Source organism: Zeus faber, assembly GCF_960531495.2.
Source record: "Zeus faber genome assembly, chromosome: 19".
Classification (NCBI taxonomy): domain Eukaryota; kingdom Metazoa; phylum Chordata; class Actinopteri; order Zeiformes; family Zeidae; genus Zeus; species Zeus faber.
In genome coordinates, this window is record NC_137206.1 from 26146836 (window position 1) to 26165019 (window position 18184).

Genomic DNA, 18184 nt, shown 5'->3' on the forward strand with positions numbered 1-18184 from the left:
TCACGTATTCAGTATTCACTTTGGAGGAAATTCGATAAACTGATTCAGTGGTCAAAGGGCTATTAGGTGTCTTGGAATGTGTGGCGTCCCAAGACAGTACCCGTTGTATAAGATAATTACTAACAGACGGTGCCAGGGGCCCCGAGAGAGAGAGCACATCACCAGGGGTCCATGTAATAAGGGAGGTGGAATGTGACCTGAGACCTATGTAGGGGAACCAAATGGTCAGCGTTGTCTTTGGACAAGCATAAAAGAACCCGCCCGAGTTGCATCCGGCAGAGAATACATCTTGCTCGGTTCTCTCCTGGACGTCCATGGCAAGTCTGGTCTGATGCTGTTCTTTTGTAATAAACCTATTATTTTACTCAAGTTAGCATCAGCGGTCGCTCCTTCTTCATCAACACATCAAATTCATCAAGAAACTACAGCTCTCTGGACAATATAATGTTTTTTCAATGTAAAAACAACAAAGAAGCCAGGCAGCTTCGCTACCTTCCTCGTGGCTGATTCCTAAATTTTTCAGTTTATTATTTAAAGCATGGTGCGTAATTTTAGAGATTGGAAGTATTCCACGTAAAAGTCTTTCCTGTATAAAATATGATTTTTGACTTTGAAGCCCCGTGCCACGACCAGGTCTTTAAAACTGCTTAAAATCGGTTTCTGGGCAGAACCAGTGTTTTCAATCTTTCAATTCTGGCACTCCTCAACCAACCTGACGTCTTTTAAACTGAACATGAGGCTCCCAACAAAACAAAATAATAATGGGTGAGAAAAATTCTCTTTTCTTTTCGTGGTACCAGGGCCTTGAGAGACTCTGATTTTATCTGAGAACGGAGGAATGTCAAGTGGCGGCTATTCTCCGTATGATGTCATCACAAAACAAAAATGACAGAAAAAAGAGACAAATCCCTCGAATCTGTTCGTTCATTTGATTTCCTCAGGTGATAGGGATAATAATTAGAAGGCCTCCCATGCTACGTCTGTCTCCGCTTTTTGAATTATGACGTCACTCTAGGTATAATCTGGCCGACTGGAAGGGATGATATGTGATGCATCTGATTCCATTTTGATTGAGATTATCGATATATTCATCCAACATAAGTGATAATAGGAAGATAACGACCATTCCAGCATCAAATTAGGTTTTAGCCAGTTTACTAGTCTGCACACACAATTTACATGACTGACCATTTTACTGATGGTAGTTCACATTTTTTAGATCAGTAATATTGTCTATTATTGTTTATTATTGTCCTTTTTTTTGACAATTTGAACAGCATCTTGAGAAACACAACATAAAATGATCTACTGGTCCAGCTGACAACTATGGTACTGTAACTCAATTTGTTGTCATTAATTTTGCCATACTTTGTATGTGTTGATTCCGTGTAAATGCAATGGTGCCTCCATCTTTTCAACAGTAATTTACAAATACAAAAATTGGCTGAAACTCTATTTGACTCAGTTTGGTCCCTTTAATATAAAGCTTACTTTTCTTCGACATAATGACATTCAATATGCATCTTTGCAAGAGTAGAATACACCCCAAAACAGGGATGAAACACAAGGACGAGTGAACACACAATGTCCACGAGGGGGAAAACCATCCCAAAATCTGGACGTTTGTGATCTTTACCAACCTCTTCCTGAAAAGAGCAGGTTGCCGGAGGTGAAGGTGCATGAATATCATAACCTCCATCAGCGCCAGTTTTAAAACCTGCGCAATCAGTTGATAAACACGATTAACTTAACACAATAACTCTTGACGAGGAAGACAAAGAGGAAGGCGGAGGAGCCCATGGCGAGGGGGGCAGGGAAAGGTCACGGAAATGTCACTCGTCTTTTATTCGGACAATTACGGCACAAATTAATAAAATGTGCTTATTATTAAACTGGCTTCACCACGACCTTTATGACGATGCGTTTGATAATATTACAAACATTTCTCGCTGGGCTTGATTGATTGTAATTTTCATTTGTGTTTAATGAGGAGAAACTCAAACAAAGGTCATTCTGATATATTAATAACTGTAATTATAGCTCACAATATTATCCCCCCCCTCCCATCACCCCCTTTCAAGAGGGAAACGTTGTTTATCAGTGATGGAAATGCAGCTCTTCCAAACGGACGAAAGACTGATTGAGCGGGTCAGAGATCATGGGGCAGTTTTGCATTGCGAAAAGACCTCGGGGTCAAACCGGCCCAAATACAGGGGACGATGGCCGTGGGGCGGCGGCAGTTCGATCTGTGCGTTAGGGCACGAGGGTTAGCGAATGTCAGTTCACGCCCGATAATCAATGCAGCGGTCCGACTGGAACCCAACGATCCTGCAGCAAATCACCAGCTCGGGCTCGCTGAGGCTGAGGCAGAGGCAGGTAATAACATAATTAATCCCATACGTTCTCAGAGCTTTTACTCCAGTAGGAGTACAAATACCATGACACTAAATGACTCTAGTAAAAGTGAAAGTAGAGTTTTTAGAGACATTTCTATTGAAGTAAAAGGTTTTTTTTTTAGCTTATTGTGCGTAATCACCGGGTGTCATGACATTTCACTGCATATATGTATGACCGTATGTATATGTATGTGATATTTAGCCACTGGGGTGCACAAGCCAGTGTATCATCAGTGCCGGTCCCAAGGCCGGATGAATAGAGAGGGTTGCGTCAGGAAGGGCATCCGGCGTAAAAACCATGCCAAATCAAACATGTGGACAACAAATCTGATTTCCATACCGGATTGGTCGTGGCCCGGGTTAACAATGACCGCCACTGGTGCCGTTAGCCAACAGGGTGCCAGTGGAAATTGTGCTACTGTCAACCGAAGAAGAAGAAGAGGGGGAAGGCGTGTCCGGAGACAGCAGGAGAGGAAGAAGGGTAGGAGAGTAGAGTTGAGAGTAGGAACTTTGAACGTTGGCACTATGAAGGGTAAAGAGAGAGAGCTGACAGACATGATGGAGAGAAGGAAGGTAGATGTACTATGTGTACAAGAGACCAGGTGGAAGGGGAGTAAGGCCAGGAGTATTGGAGCCGGGTACAAACTGTTCTTCCATGGAGTGGATGGCAGGAGAAATGTGGTAAGGATAGTCTTGAAGGAAGAATATGTCAAGAGTGTTTTGGAGGTGACGAGAGTGTCGGACAGAGTGATGAGCATGAAGCTGGAAATTGATGGGGTGATAATGAATGTGGTCAGTGCATATGCTCCCCAAGTTGGGGGTAAGACGGAAGAGAAAGAAGAATTCTTTAGTGAGTTGTGGTGGAGAGTGTCCCAAAGGGAGAGAGAGTGGTCGTTGGAGCAGATCTCAATGGGCATGTTGACGAAGGGATCAGAGACATAGGTGACGAGAAGGTGATGGGTAGGTATGGTGTCAAGGAGAGGAATGTGGAAGGACAGATGGTGGTGGATTTTGCCAAAAGGATGGAATTGGCTGTTGTGAATACGTATTTGAAGAAGAGGGAGGAACACAGGGTGACATACAAGAGTGGAGGAAGGTGCACACAGGTGGACTACAGCTTATGCAGGACGTGCAATCTGAAAGAGATTAGTGACTGCAAAGTTGTGGTCGGGGAGTGTGTTGCAAGGCAGCATCGGATGATGGTCTGTAGGATGACTGGAGGCCAAGAAGAGAAAGAGAGTGAAAGAAGAGCCAAAGATAAAATGGTGGAAGTTGAAAAAGGAGGAGTGGTGCATGCAATTTAGGGAAGAGGAAAGGCAGGCAATAGGTGGGAATGAACGGTTACCAGATGACTGGGAAACAACTGCAGAAGTAGTGAGGGAGATGGCCAAAAAGGTACTCGGGGTATCATGCGGGAAGAGGAAGGAAGACAAGGACTCTTTGTGGTGGAATGAGGAAGTACAGGAGAGCATATAGCAGAAGAGGTTGGCGAAGAAGAAATGGGATAGTCAGAGAGATGAAGAAAGTAGACAGGAGTACAAGTTGATGCGGCACAAGACGAAAAGTGAAGTGGCAAAGGCAAAGGAAAAGGCATACGACGAGTTGTATGAGAGGTTGGACAGTAAGGAAGGAGAAAGGGACTTGTACCGATTGGCAAGTCAAAGGGAACAAGCTAGGAAGGATGTACAGCAGGTTAGGGTGATGAAGGATAATGATGGGGATGTTCTTACTAGTGAGGAGAGTGTGTTGAGAAGGTGGAAGATACTTTGAGGAGTTGATGAATGAAGAAAATGAGAGGGAGAAAAGAGTGGATGATGTGGGGATAGTGGATCAAGAAGTGCAGCAAATTAGTAAGGATGAGGTGAGAACAGCATTAAAGAAGATGAAGAGTGGAAATGCAGTTGGCCCAGATGACATACCTGGGGAAGCATGGAAATGTTTAGGTGAGATGGCAGTGGCGTTTCTAACGAGTCTGTTGAACACCATCCTGGAAAGGGAGAGGATGCCGGATGAGTGGAGAAGAAGTGTACTGGTACCTATCCTTAAGAATAAGGGAGACGTACAGAGCTGTGGTAACTACAGGGGAATAAAGTTGATCAGCCACAGCATTAAGCTGTGGGAAAGGGTAATGGAGGCTAGGTTAAGAGGAGAGGTGGGGATCAGCGAGCAGCAGTATGGTTTCATGCCAGGAAAGAGTACTACAGAATCAATGTTTGCTTTAAGAATGCTGATGGAAAAGTACAGGGAAGGCCAGAGGGAGTTGCACTGCGTCTTTGTGGATTTAGAGAAAGCCTATGATAGGGTGCCGAGAGAGGAAGTGTGGTATTACATAAGGAAGTCAGGGGTGGCAGAGAAGTACATAACAGTGGTTCAGGATATGTATGAGGGCAGTCAGACAGTAGTAAGGTGTGCAGTAGGTGTGACGAAGGCATTCAAAGTGGAGGTGGGATTGCATCAAGGATCAGCTCTGAGCCCTTTCTTGTTTGCAATGGTGATGGACAGGTTAACAGATGAAATCAGGCAGGAGTCTCTGTGGACTATGATGTTCGTGGATGACATTGTGATCTGTAGCGAGAGTAGGGAGCAGGTTGAGGAGAGCCTGGAGAAGTGGAGGCAGCATTAGAGAGAAGAGAAATGAAAGTCAGCAGGGGTAAGACAGAATACATGGGCCTGAATGGGAGGGAGGGTGACGAAAAGCTGAGAATGCAAGGAGTGGAGGTGGAGAAGGCGGATGAGTTCAAGTACTTGGGGTCGACCATCCAAAGCAGCGGAGAGTGTGGGAGAGAAGAAGAGAGTACAGGCAGGGTGGAGTGGGTGGAGAAGAGTGTCCAGAGTGATCTGTGACAGAAGGGTTCCAGCAAGAGTAAACGGGAAGGTCTGCAGGACAGTCGTGAGACCAGCTATGTTGTAGGGTTTAGAGGCCGTGGCACTAAGAAATGGTATGCGGGGATGGTAGCTCAGGAGGTAGAGCTGGTCATCTAGTAATCTAAACGTTGCTGGTTCGATCCCAGGCTCCTCCTGCTAGCATGCTGTAGTGTCCTTGAGCAAGACACTTAATCCCTAATTGCTCCTGATGGCTGCGTGCATCGGTGTTTGAATAATTGTAAGTCGCTTTGGACAAAAGCGTCTGCTAAATGCAATGTAATGTAATGTAATTAAGAATGAGTACATTAGAGCGACAGCTCAGTTTGGACATTTTGGTGGAAAAGTGATAGAGGCCAGATTGAGATGGTTTGGACACGTGTGTAGGAGAGATGAAAGTTACATTGGGAGAAGGATGCTCCCACGCAAGAGGAAAAGAGGAAGGCCAAAGAGAACGTTTATGGATGTGGTGAGGGAGCACCTGCAGGCGATTGGTGTAAGGGAGGAAGATGCGCAGAACAGAAGGTATTGGAGGCAGATGATCCACTGTGGCGACCCCTAAAGGGAGCAGCCGAAAGAAGGAGAAGAAGTATGTATATGTATGTGAAAAATAACCCTCTTGAATCTTGAATCTTAAATGTACTTACCATTAGTGTTAAAGGTGAAAGTACTTGTTATATCCAGTGTCCTGATACTTCATTAATTGCTGCTCATTACATGCTGCTGTTACTTTTTTTCCTGCGGATGATGCCCATGCACATCCTGATTGAACCCAAATAAAAACATACGATAAAATAGTATCAGAGTCATATTAATTTACAAGGATATGGACCCAATTAATTATAAAGATTTGTATTGCTTTGGTTGGCTTTTTATATAGGATACAGTCTAAATATATCAATCTATCTGTAATATAAATCTGAATAAAAAATGAATAAATAGTGAAGTAGTAGAGTAAAAAGTTCAGCGTTTTTGCTTTGAAATGTAATGGAGTAAAAATTGAAAATCTCCGAAAATGAATATACTTCAGTAAGTAAAGATACTTGAAGACTGTACACCTTCAAAAGTCAGTTTATAAAGAGTCTTCACAAAGAAAAAGATGATTTCCCGTCTTTTTTTCTCCATCGTGTCCTCCCCATCGTGACGGAGATGTTACTCACACAATGCTGAAGCAGATCTCAGTGTGGAACCTGGACCTCCTCCCGTGACCTTTTCCTCTTTTTTTTTTTTTTTTCTTTCATCTCTTTTATCGTAGGCCTACTAGTTTTTTTTGCATGTTTGTTTTTTCAGGTAAGGTGAAAGTGCCGCGGACCCCCCGGCGGACCCAGCCGCCGAAGACCCTCAACACGGCGGAAGACTCCACCTATTACAACCTGATCCACGTGAGTCCCGGAGAAACTCAAAATGCGTTAATGACCTTTTTTTTTTCATCAATAGACATCGGTTTGGAACTCACAGTTTTTTGGCCGTTTTGAAAGCTGTCTGAAAAACCAGCATTGTTGGGGAAAGGTTAGGGTTAGGGTGAATTTCTCGTTTCTTGTTTTATTTGTGGGAGGAAATGTGTTTTTTTGTTTGTTTTCTTTTGCACTTTTGTCATTTGTTTTCTCGCATTTTTAGCAATTACAGTGCACAAAAGCACAGCGTAGTCACACAGATTTGGATTCGGTTTGTCACATGGATTGTTTATCAATATGCATCAATCAATGAATGCATAGAAAAGAATACATGGCTCACAAATTAACCAAAATCCCCAAATTTGAATAAAAATAAATTTGACGATTAGATGTTGTATCATGTTATTTATTTTTTTTAACAGATTTTGAATCAGAGGTGGGGTTCTCTTTATTAGAGATGGAAAGACGTTAATAATCAACTGGCAGCAGAAACTGACATTTTTCCCGCCACTGGATTGATATTGATTTCATAAATAATTTGAGATGGATTCACAAATGGCGCCTGATGTGTTTTCCCATTGCAGCGCTCGGTGCAGGACAACAAACGCAGACCCAGGAAAGAAGGGTGAGTTCTACAAATACAGTTCCAAACCAAATTAATTTTATAGACAAATATAGACAAGTGCTTCATTATTTGGTTATAAAAGACAAGAATGAAAGACAGAAACTGGGAAAGCATAAAATAGCTGCACTATATATGTACACAAATACATTCAAAGTTATATGTATATCCATATAGTAAATACAGAATATAAAAATGCACAAAATGTTATATATTTAGAGGTTCCCACCAATTATGGAGTTTATATATGGAATGGATTATATATTTTGATATTTATTTATTTATTTGTTTATTTATTTATTTGTATATATGTCTTTTTTTTTTTTATATATAAATTGAGATAGTGTTTGAAAGCTAAATTCCAAACAGGGAGAGTCAGCCTATTTATTTCAGTTTTTATTAATTATTTTTGTCATGGGAAGATTTGGAATTTTGACTGGGGTATTAAACTTATCTCTCTGGTTGAAAGCTAACTAGCCTACAGCATTTGGTCAAATCCGTCTTTTAATCTCTTATCTAATCTAATCTCTAATCTAATATTTAATCTGAATGTTGGATTCATACATAAAGGGTTCGCTGCTGAGACACAACCAATTTAAGATATTTATCGCATGTGCATTGACTCAGAAGTTTATGATATACTCATTTATTGCATTTATTGTTATAAATAGCTCAATGAGTGAAAATAAAAGTGACGTTATAAAAGTGACATGAGATTATGTCGTGAAAGTGACATGAGATGGAATTTGATGTTGGAAAAGTTGGTGCATTTCACCAAAAGGAAATTGGTTCTCAAACAACTCTCAAAGATTCCTAACTTTTAGCTGGTGATGCCACTCTCTGGGTATTTGGTTGAAAAGTTCTCATCCAAGCCACGGGACAGCGAACAGACTGCTCCGGTTTTCTCCTCCGGTCCTGAGTGATGATGCCGGCGCTGTGGCAATGTTAGGACATTGTGGCTCCAAATTAACTACCTGTGGCATTTAAACATCCTCAGTGTAAATTAATTATCGTCATCTACACAATGAAATCAAATCAGACAATTACAAGGAGGAATAATGAGAGGTTTATGGCCGTCATTAGTGATGATAATACACTTCATTTGTATTGTACTAATCTATAAAGAGTTAGGAAAGTGTTAGAATAATAGCGAAGTTTAGCAAAGAAACTATAGCTTAGCGCATTACATTACAACTAAAGCAATTACATTATAATAAAGTTATTTAGGACAAAGAGGTGAAGATCCTCTGCAGGTGGAGAGGTCAGTGCAGAGAATATAGTTTAAATCAGAACCGTTTGAAACAATGAGGAACAGACTTGCACGAGAGTACTCGTCCTTTAGGACTTTAGGCCATTACTGAGGACAATACCGATACAATACAATTTGCAGTTATAATAACCAATCACCTATTTTGAAGATCCTGCGCTTTGAATTTATATTTACATATATATACATTTTATGTATTTTTTTTATCAACTGCTTTGCTTTAAAATGGTAATCCTCAAGATAATTTTATCAAAAGTCTCATTCCCCCTTAGCCCATTTGATACTTTTAAGAAACTCTTTTAAGAAACAGCCACTCACTGTATGTTTGCATTATGCATGAGCTCCTCTACCTGCTGTTTTCATTGTTGGTGGCGTGGTCTGCCTTTCCCAGCAAAGATGCAAAGCTGCGGTGACTTTGCTAAAGCAGCATAGGGAGTTGTGGTCAGTGAACTGTCGATATGGATGAACATTCCCAAAAATCACATAAAATATCCACTACCACCACCACAAGTCAATAACAGAAAAACAAATTAATCCATTGATCATATTAAAAAAATTTGACGTTGGATTTTCAATGGAATTTGGGGACGTCAGACAATCTGATGGATTTCCACTTTAAACAAAATCAGGTGCAACCGCCACACACACAGCGCTAAGACAGGTGTGCCCGAAATGTGCAAGGCGACCACAAACACACACACACACACACACACACACACACACCATGCCACGCCATAACTCTGTGCATCAAAGGGAATAATTTGTTAGCCGATAAATATAGCTGCCGATGGACAGGAGCAGTTTACATGCGTCATTAAGAAAGGGAAGGTCAGGAGGAGCGACAGCATCCCGGGTGGCGGAGGAGGAGGTTGTGTCGGTGGCGTGGTGGGATCAGCAGTCAGATAGGGGTGTGGGTGGGGTGGTGTGATAATAAATTGGCGTGGATGGATTTCGAGAGAGGAACGGCACTGGAAGTTGGGGTTGTCCTGTCAAATGAGGCAGAGGAATGGCGAATTGGAGGGTGGGGGCCGCTGGTGGGGGGGGGGGGGGGGGGGGGTGTTTCCCGACTTGAAACCTGAGAATGAAAGCTGGGGGGGATCTTTTAAGCGTAATTGCATTACCAGTATGTCAAAACCAGCGAGAAAATAATCCAAACTAACCATATTGTTGAAATCCAGCTCCCAGAAACCAAACCAAATCTACATATTACAGTATAAAGGACATGAAGTGAGACCCGGAATCTTTATTGACGACGTCAAAAAAAAACATAACTCGGAGTGGGGTCTTCCTGTGTCTTAGACTGTTATTTTAAGTCACACCCCTCAGGAAACAAGACATTTAGTTGGAAAAAAATAAAGTTCATTAATTGCGTTTTAGTGGACGATAGCATGAGAGGAGCCTGTGATATATCACCGGGAAGGCGGCCAGAGTTAACACCAAAAATAAGGTTGGTTTAAACTTGGCTCAACCTCTATATAGGTGTTCTTTAATAAAATACATAACACTAGGTCTAGCCCCATGTTATACTGCAGTGAACGTATTAAGAGCTTGTCGACTAGGAGTTTCTATCAAAATCACTATAGGACTGATAATCCACTGAATATTGATGTCCAAAGTCTGTTTTTAATAGTCGACTCTGCCATGGGTGGTCTGAGGTCTACAAAAAGCCAAATTTAACATACAAGATATATATAAGAAATATCAGTAATCACGATGTATTGACATCAAAATGAGCGTAAGTTACACACACACATTATGCATGAGCTCCTCTACCTGCTGTTTTCATTGTTGGTGGCGTGGTCTGCCTTTCCCAGCAAAGATGCAAAGCTGCGGTGACTTTGCTAAAGCAGCATAGGGAGTTGTGGTCAGTGAACTGTCGATATGGATGAACATTCCCAAAAATGACATAAAATATCCACTACCACCACCACAAGTCAATAACAGAAAAACAAATTAATCCATTGATCATATTAAAAAAATTTGACGTTGGATTTTCAATGGAATTTGGGGACGTCAGACAATCTGATGGATTTCCACTTTAAACAAAATCAGGTGCAACCGCCACACACACAGCGCTAAGACAGGTGTGCCCGAAATGTGCAAGGCACATAACCCTAACCCTAACCCTAACCCTAACCCTAACCCTAACCCTAACCCTAACCCTAACCCTAACCCTAACCCTAACCCAGATTTAATGACTTTTAAACAGAACAGGCAATATCAATGGAAAATAAATCAAAACACGTGCTATATCTCAATAATGAAACAACACATCTGATATGCCATTAATGCCAGTACAGGTCTTAGTATGTTGTGGCACGGTGGCGCAGTGCATTGCACTGCTGCCTCACAGCAAGAAGGTCCTGGCACCGTGCTCCGGCGGTTATCTCCCAAAATAGGAGCCTTTCTGTGTGGAGTTTGCATGTTCTCCCCGTGCTCACATGGGGTTTCCACCACCTCAAGTCAGTAAGGACCCCCACCAAAAACATGCACCCATCATTGTCTGACCAGCAATGGACATTTATCACCTGGTCCCCGGGCGCGTCCACTTATGCTGCCCACTGCTCCTGGCTGTGCCCCCAGAGGAAGGACAAGCCAGGATGGGTCAAAAGCAGAGAATCCATTTCACCGGCCACCATCAAAGCATGTGCATGTGTGTGTGTGTGCAAGCATGTGTTGTAGTGTGGTGTGTTGCGTGATAAATAAAGACTGTTTCTTTCTTCTTCTAAATAATACAAGTACTCCTCATTTAACAAGTTCCATTTCTAGGACCAGGCTATTAAGTGAATTGGTCGATAAGCAAGGACCCATGTTATTTCACGGTAAGGGGGCGTTGTGATTGTCAGTATTCACTAGTTTAGTGAATACTGACAGACTGCGGGAACGAGACTGAGACTGAGATGAGATGAGATGTATACAGTGTATATAGCATTATTGTGTATATAGTATATATAGTGTATAAAATATATATAGTATATAAAGGGTGATGCGCGATGAGATTCTTGACGCTGAGACGCCACGCACACAGACCACACAGACGGTGCGGTATTGTACACAGCGTACAATACAGACTGGTCGGAGAGCTGGTTGTCACTCTGATCAGTCGTTAAACAGGTAAGTCGTTAAGTGAGGAGTACATGAAATATATTTTGTGTACTGTATGTACTTAACATTGCAAAAGGAAAGTTACATAAAACCCTGTTTCACCTTTATTTTTATAAACCACTGACTATTTTTGTGTGCCGTGTCACATCCCCACTCCTGACTGCTAAACTTTTTTTTACCCCCTGTGCTATTATTAACTGTCATGTTTTAATTGATTGGCCAGCAGTAGAATTTGGCGAGCCAGATGGATCTCCCGAGATAGAATCCCTGTGGGGTATCGATTCAATTGTTCTAATTAAATTGTGTCCCATGGTGGTTCACAACTGCGTGTGTAGCAAGTTTTAAGCCTATCTTCACATGTTTGCCATCACCAAAGGCCTGTCAACTTAACAATGTCACCCAAGGTCAGGAATGGATCCCGGAACGGGCCCCCCAGACCCAGGCCCAGGGGCCCTCAAGAAAATGTAGCCCCAAAAAATGTTTAGCCAGATCCTTCACAGAGACCAGGCTGAGCAGGGGGTTCTGGACTCTGTCTATGCCCAAGATGAGCCCAAGTACTGCTGATCGTTGAAGTCCATTAACTTAACATTGACCAGTTCCCTTTGTGGTGTTGTAGTCCGGGGAAGCTGCTAGACGTGGATGATCATTATTACCAGGGCCTGGCCACCAGCAAGTTGACTCCCTGCATCTCCAGCGAGGGCCAGAGTGCCAGTATGGCCGAGAGGAGGCAGCTTGTGGAGCGAAAAAGGTCCGTGGACCGGAGGAAGTCCATGGATAGGAGACTGACCCGGGACCGGAGGCAGACGGAGCAAAAGAGAGCAGCCGAAAAGAAGCAGTCGAGAGAGAGGGGCGTTTCAGAACCGGAGAATCCCAAACCCACCACAGAAAAGAGGTGTGTCATCGGTATACCTGGGCTGTACTGCTGGCCACGCCGAGGCCTAGTTGGCCTCGCTAACTCTGCCAACAAGGTTATGTCTTTGTCACTGTCTCAAATGGTTAAGAATAGATTTTATTTCAAATTTGTTCAACGGATTCCTTTTATCAAAGGGAAGAAATTATTACATGTTGATGGATATCCAGAGTGTGATCCAGATTCAGAATTAAAGCCATTTGCGATTGCATTGCAATTTACTGGAGGGCATTTTTGCTGCCATTGCTTCTACAGTAGTTGGTGCATTGTTGTCCATTTACACCATTGGACGTTTAATGTCACTCTTTCTTTCTTCATGTACTCCTAATGCAATATAAAAACAATTAAGTGAAATTGAATTGGATCAAATTGATTAACAACATGATGTGCTGAGTTGGCAGAGTGCTTTTTAGCTGCTTTAAAAAATCTGTCCTAACACAAACCCAACAGTGTATTGACTGGAATCTAACTGTGATTCATATAGTCCAGACTCCTGATTTGAATCCTACCCCGGCCAATAATATATATAACATAAGATGAGATCAAAATCAATAGCAATCATATTTGTTTGTTGTTTTATTTATGAAACAGTTTTGGTATTAAATTTCAGTTGCACTGTCAGCCATTGCCCCGGCAGGTGCTCAGTTCCGAGGAAGACCTCCATGGAGGCCCCGTCTGAGGACAAGCAATACGACTTCAGACACCTCCTGAGAAAGACCTCGCAGAGACGAAAGCTCATCAAACACTACTGAGGAAGACCTAGCGGAGATGAAGGCTCATCAGATGAAGGCTCGTCAAACACCTACTGAGGAAGACCTAGCAGAGACGAAGGCTCATCAAACACTACTGAGGAAGACCTAGCAGAGACGAAAGCTCATCAAACACTACTGAGGAAAACCTAGCAGAGACAAAGGCTCATCAAACACTACTAAGGAAGATCTTGCAGAGACAAAGGCTCATCAAGACCTCACGGAGACGAAGGCTCATCAAACACCTACTTAGGAAGACCTCACAGAGACGAAGGCTCATCAAATACCTCCTCAGAAAGACCTCGCAGAGACCAAGGCTCATCAGATGTCTACTGAGGAAGACCCCGCCGAGACCAAGGCTCATCAGACACGTACCGAGGAAGACCTCGCAAGACCGAGGCTCATCAGACACCTACTGAGGAAGACCTCGCAGAGACCAAGGCTCATCAGACACCTACTGAGGAACATCTTGCAAGAGCAAGGCTCATCAGACACCTACTGAGGAAGACCGAGCAGAGATGATGGCTCATCACTGACACCTACTGAAGAAGACCGAGCAGAGACAAAGGCTCATCAAGACCCCCGGAGATGAGGGCACATCAAACACTACTGAGGAAGACCTTGCAAAGACAAAGGCTCATCAGACACCTGCTGAGGAAGACCAGTTGTTATTTATCTCATGTCCATTGACTGAAATGTAAACGATTTCACAAATTTTAGAATTTGGTCATGGAACACCGTGGAAAAGTCAGTGTGAACCCAGGTGTACTATGAAGAAGACCAAGAGGGGATACTGTCTTCTAAATACCTGTTCTAAAAACTATCTTTGTAAATAATGGACTTTCTACTATACTGTATATGTCAATGGATTTTGGGCTGATAGGTGAATATACCTGTATGTATACAGACACTAAACCACTGAAAAGCACATTACAGAAAATTGATATTTTGTGTAGAACTTTCCTATTGTGAAATTAAGTAAAATAACTTAATTTCCTTTGTTTTTAGACGTACAGCACTGCATACTCTATAGTCACTACAGGGTGAATTGTCCTAAATGCTACAAGTTTCAGGGCAAATGTAAATTAAAAGAGATGTGTTTCTTTCAACTTTTGTAAAGGTTTCATCTGCTGCTCCACTCATATTAACCGAAGATGTTTAGAACCTTTGGAAGCATGTTGTATGCTTCACAAACTGCCCTGCAATGAGCAGGGAAAACTCAACATGATTTCACTTTTCGGAAATTCAATATGGCTGTGATCATCTTCCCCTGATTATATCTATTTTTTTGTTGATTTTATTGTGTTCACATTATTTATATTAAATGTAATTATTGAAATATCATCTGTTTGATGATCATACATAAATCATTAAAGTGTTTAATAATTACCATAGGTCATGATAGATCATACAGTGAGGAAAATGTTTCATTTTGGGGTTTTTTCAACTCGGCATGTCCATTCTGTTTACAGTATATCATTGTATAAATTCACATGCACACATGGTTGTTATTTAAATATTTGCATTATTTTTGTCCATTTAAATTTATCGAACTTGAGATATGAGTCCACTATTATTGTCTTGTCTGAAAGCAACTGCATGTCCTTCGAGAAACATGATGGGATCTTCAAGTCACAACAAGCTGCTCCCTGTATTCCTGTTCTGCTTTGTTATTTAGAAGACAAAACAGTTATTATCCCTTATCAGTCTTCACATGACTTACATATAGAATATTTTTCATTGTATTTGGTCAAAACTAACCTAGAGTTAGTTGGTCATAATGCAGTTTTCAGTTTCAAAATGCACTTCACGCGTGCACAATCTTTGCGTGCACGTGCCGAGAAAGGTGGAGGACCACTGCCACTTACAATGTGAACAGCGTATAGAGGAGCATGTGCACAACACAAATACATTGAATGGTGGTTTCTTATTAAATGCCAGCTAAATAAAGTATCAATATTGGGAAAGATCAATTAAATCATCTTACGGATTACAACTTAAAAAAAACAACATATCTATAGACTAATGCACATAACGTGGAGATTAAAGATTGACAATTGTAGATTAGTGTATACATGTGTATAAGTAACCTAAATAATATACCCTTTGGCATGAAAATCCATAAAAAATACTGCATAACTGTCCCATAGTCTGCATCTGTATTTGAATTATAATGTGAACGTCTTCCTTCAGCACGGAATAAATCCAAACTGCTGGTGGGGTCTCTGCAGCCTGATCCATGTTCTCCATGTAGCTTTTGTCTGAGAGTCCTCATTTAACCTTTATGTGACATTTAAAGAAATTAAAACCCCCACTGGGTTTTCCAGTGCACTGGGAACATTGCGCCGACAGAAACTCAAGCTCTGAAATAATATTTAACATTAAAGCCAAATATTTAGCCCCAAAACAATGACAATGTTTGCAGTATTCAATTACAGTATGTTCAGATAAACCATGAGCTGAAGCTGTATTTCATACAAATAACAATAACAACAACTATGAATAAATAATCATAATTATTATACACCTTTAGGTTTATATATATATATATGTACATTTATGAATCATAAATAAACGATTTTTATTATTATTATTTATTTTATTATTATTATGAATAAATAATCATAATTATTATAGACCTTTAGGCTTTTATATATATAATTATTAATCATAAAGAAACTAGTATTATTATTTATTTTATTATTATTATTATTATTATTATTATTATTATTATTATTATTATTATTATTTCTTTATTTTATTATTATAAGTGCCTTTCAAGCTACCCAAGACACATTGCAGGATAAATAATAAAAAATATATATATATTATTAATTAGAGGCTGGAATCCTAATAAATAAAAGTTAGTTAGAGCCCAAAAACCCTTGGAGGGGTCCATTGCCATATGCGTTTGTGCCAAATATTCTCACAAACAATGATGATTCTTCTGTACTATCCAAATAATGGACGTTTCCACATGGCTGATTTCAACCCAGACAGGGAAATAAACCTCCACGCAGCCTCACATTCCGTGTGATTTGTTTATGATGGTGCCTCGATGGGGTGGGGGTCCCTGCTCTCCGTCACCATAAAAACTGGCACATGGTGGTGGAGCGTGGAGACGGAGACGCCCGGAGACGCGCATCAGACGCAGACTTTGGAGACCTCGCGACGCTCCGTGACTGAAAGGCAAGCGAGCACAAGGAGCCGGGTGTGTTTTTGGTGAGATTGTTCCGGTGAGACGATGGGGAGAGGATCCATACCAGGAGAGGAGAGGGGGGGGGGTCAACCGTTGGTTTGGTTTGGAGACGTTAAGTCACGACGCGCGCTCCACGCACCGCAAACCTCCCCCAGTGCGTCACGAACCTGAAGCGCGTAGGAATTTTCTCGTGACGTGGAACGAGGTTATTATTACATGGGAGGGATTGTCAGAGAGTGGTTGGACGGCTTGTACTTTCTTTTTTTTTAAATCGACTATAATTTCAGATTGCCCCCCCATCACCTTTTAACTCATTTTAATTCGTCTTAATTTAATTTCGTTTGATTTTTTTTTTTTTTTTTGCGTGATACAGCCAATTACAACATTTTTTTTCAAATATAAAAACAACCCCGAGTCCCGGTCTCCTCTGTCTTTCTCCAAAAAATTTCCATGAGGTCAGAGTGGAGCGGCTGCGCTTTTGCGTGCTGGATGCGCGTTTTAGCGCTCGGTTGGTGTTGACGCCGAATGCAGTTTGGGAAGACACACAGGAATCCACTCTTGCACCTGTGGACGGACCGGACACCTTGTGAGTACCGTCCGGTGCGCGTCGAATATTGCGGATGGAATTTTTTTGTATTGTTTTGTTTTAGGACGGTGCGCAAATTCTAAAGAGCCGCGTGTATAGACGCGTCCAGCGCCAGAGCCGCGCGCAACTCTCCAACCCAATCGACGCTTGTGTGTGTTTTTTTTTTTATCACCGGGACCCAGAGTCTGGATGGACTCTGCTGGTCTCTGGACTCTCTCCTGCAGATCCTAAACCCCCCGGACCTGGACCACCATGGCAGCGCACGGGTTCTGGTCTCTTGGCGCGGAAAATGCGGGGAATGATGCGGGGAACCAGAGCCCCAGTACGCGTGAGTTACCTTTTAATATTATTATTATTATTATTATTATTATTATTATTATTATTATTATTATTATTATTATTGTTGTTGTTGTTATTTATACACTTATTTGCTCGAAGATCGGTGGATCATTCGTTGTGCAGGATGCATGAATTGGTGTATTTGGTGTTACCTTTTCCATCATGGTGGAAGCAGACGTGTCGAGTAATTGCGCAGGGCCTTGGGCCTTGCGCCCAGCCATGTACGCTCTTCGAGTCCTAAATATCGAATGGCGTGCATGGAAATAAATCGGTGTGCGCTTTTGGGTTGCATGGAGCTCAGCGTCCACCCTCTACCCTCGCAGCCAGGGCTTGGTGCCAAGCGGCGGCGCAGAAATTATCCGGAGGCATTGGATCGAAATTATGTGGTACGTGCGCCCCCCAGCCCCTACCCCCGTTATATCGGCCGTGCGACGCGTTTATGTCTCTAACCCGAACGGTCTGTGGTGTCCAAAAGCGTTGCTCAATGTCGGAGAGGTGGAGAAATCTGCGGCTCCGTCCCTCAAGCAGCAGCAGCAGCAGGAGGCGGGGACGGAGGCTCCGGCTGCAGCGACCTGCGGCTGCAACAAGCCGTGTGGCTGCAACAAAGCGGCGGTGCCGGTGGTCTTCTCCGATCTCTACTCAACAGGTACCCGAACAAAAAGTCAAATCAAGGGAAAGAGCATGCTTTAATGGTGCCGTGCAATGCCCACCCAGCCACCCAGCCACCGCTGTCTAGGAAGGAAAAGGATGCGTTC

At 42.2% G+C, this 18184-nt stretch overlaps 2 protein-coding genes across 2 annotated transcripts in view; both read left to right on the top strand.

The window, feature by feature from the left end:
- Positions 1-5332: 5332 nt before the first annotated feature.
- On the top strand, positions 5333-13308 carry LOC307245066 (myosin-IIIa-like; the record flags this gene model as incomplete). The annotated part of the gene is made up of 5 exons (XM_080020475.1): positions 5333-5360; positions 6549-6640; positions 7237-7277; positions 12263-12538; positions 13194-13308. The coding sequence occupies 5 exons, from the start codon at positions 5333-5335 to the stop codon at positions 13306-13308; spliced, it is 552 nt and encodes a 183-aa protein (XP_079876601.1).
- A 4034-nt stretch (positions 13309-17342) lies between these two features.
- gad2 (glutamate decarboxylase 2) overlaps positions 17343-18184 on the top strand; it is a gene marked incomplete at both ends in the record, with an annotated part of 20792 nt that continues 19950 nt past the window's right edge. Inside the window, 3 exons of the mRNA XM_080020496.1 lie at positions 17343-17418; positions 17753-17815; positions 17905-18075. Coding sequence (XP_079876622.1) covers positions 17343-17418; positions 17753-17815; positions 17905-18075 — 310 coding nt within the window. The remainder of the gene's footprint in view (positions 17419-17752; positions 17816-17904; positions 18076-18184) is intronic.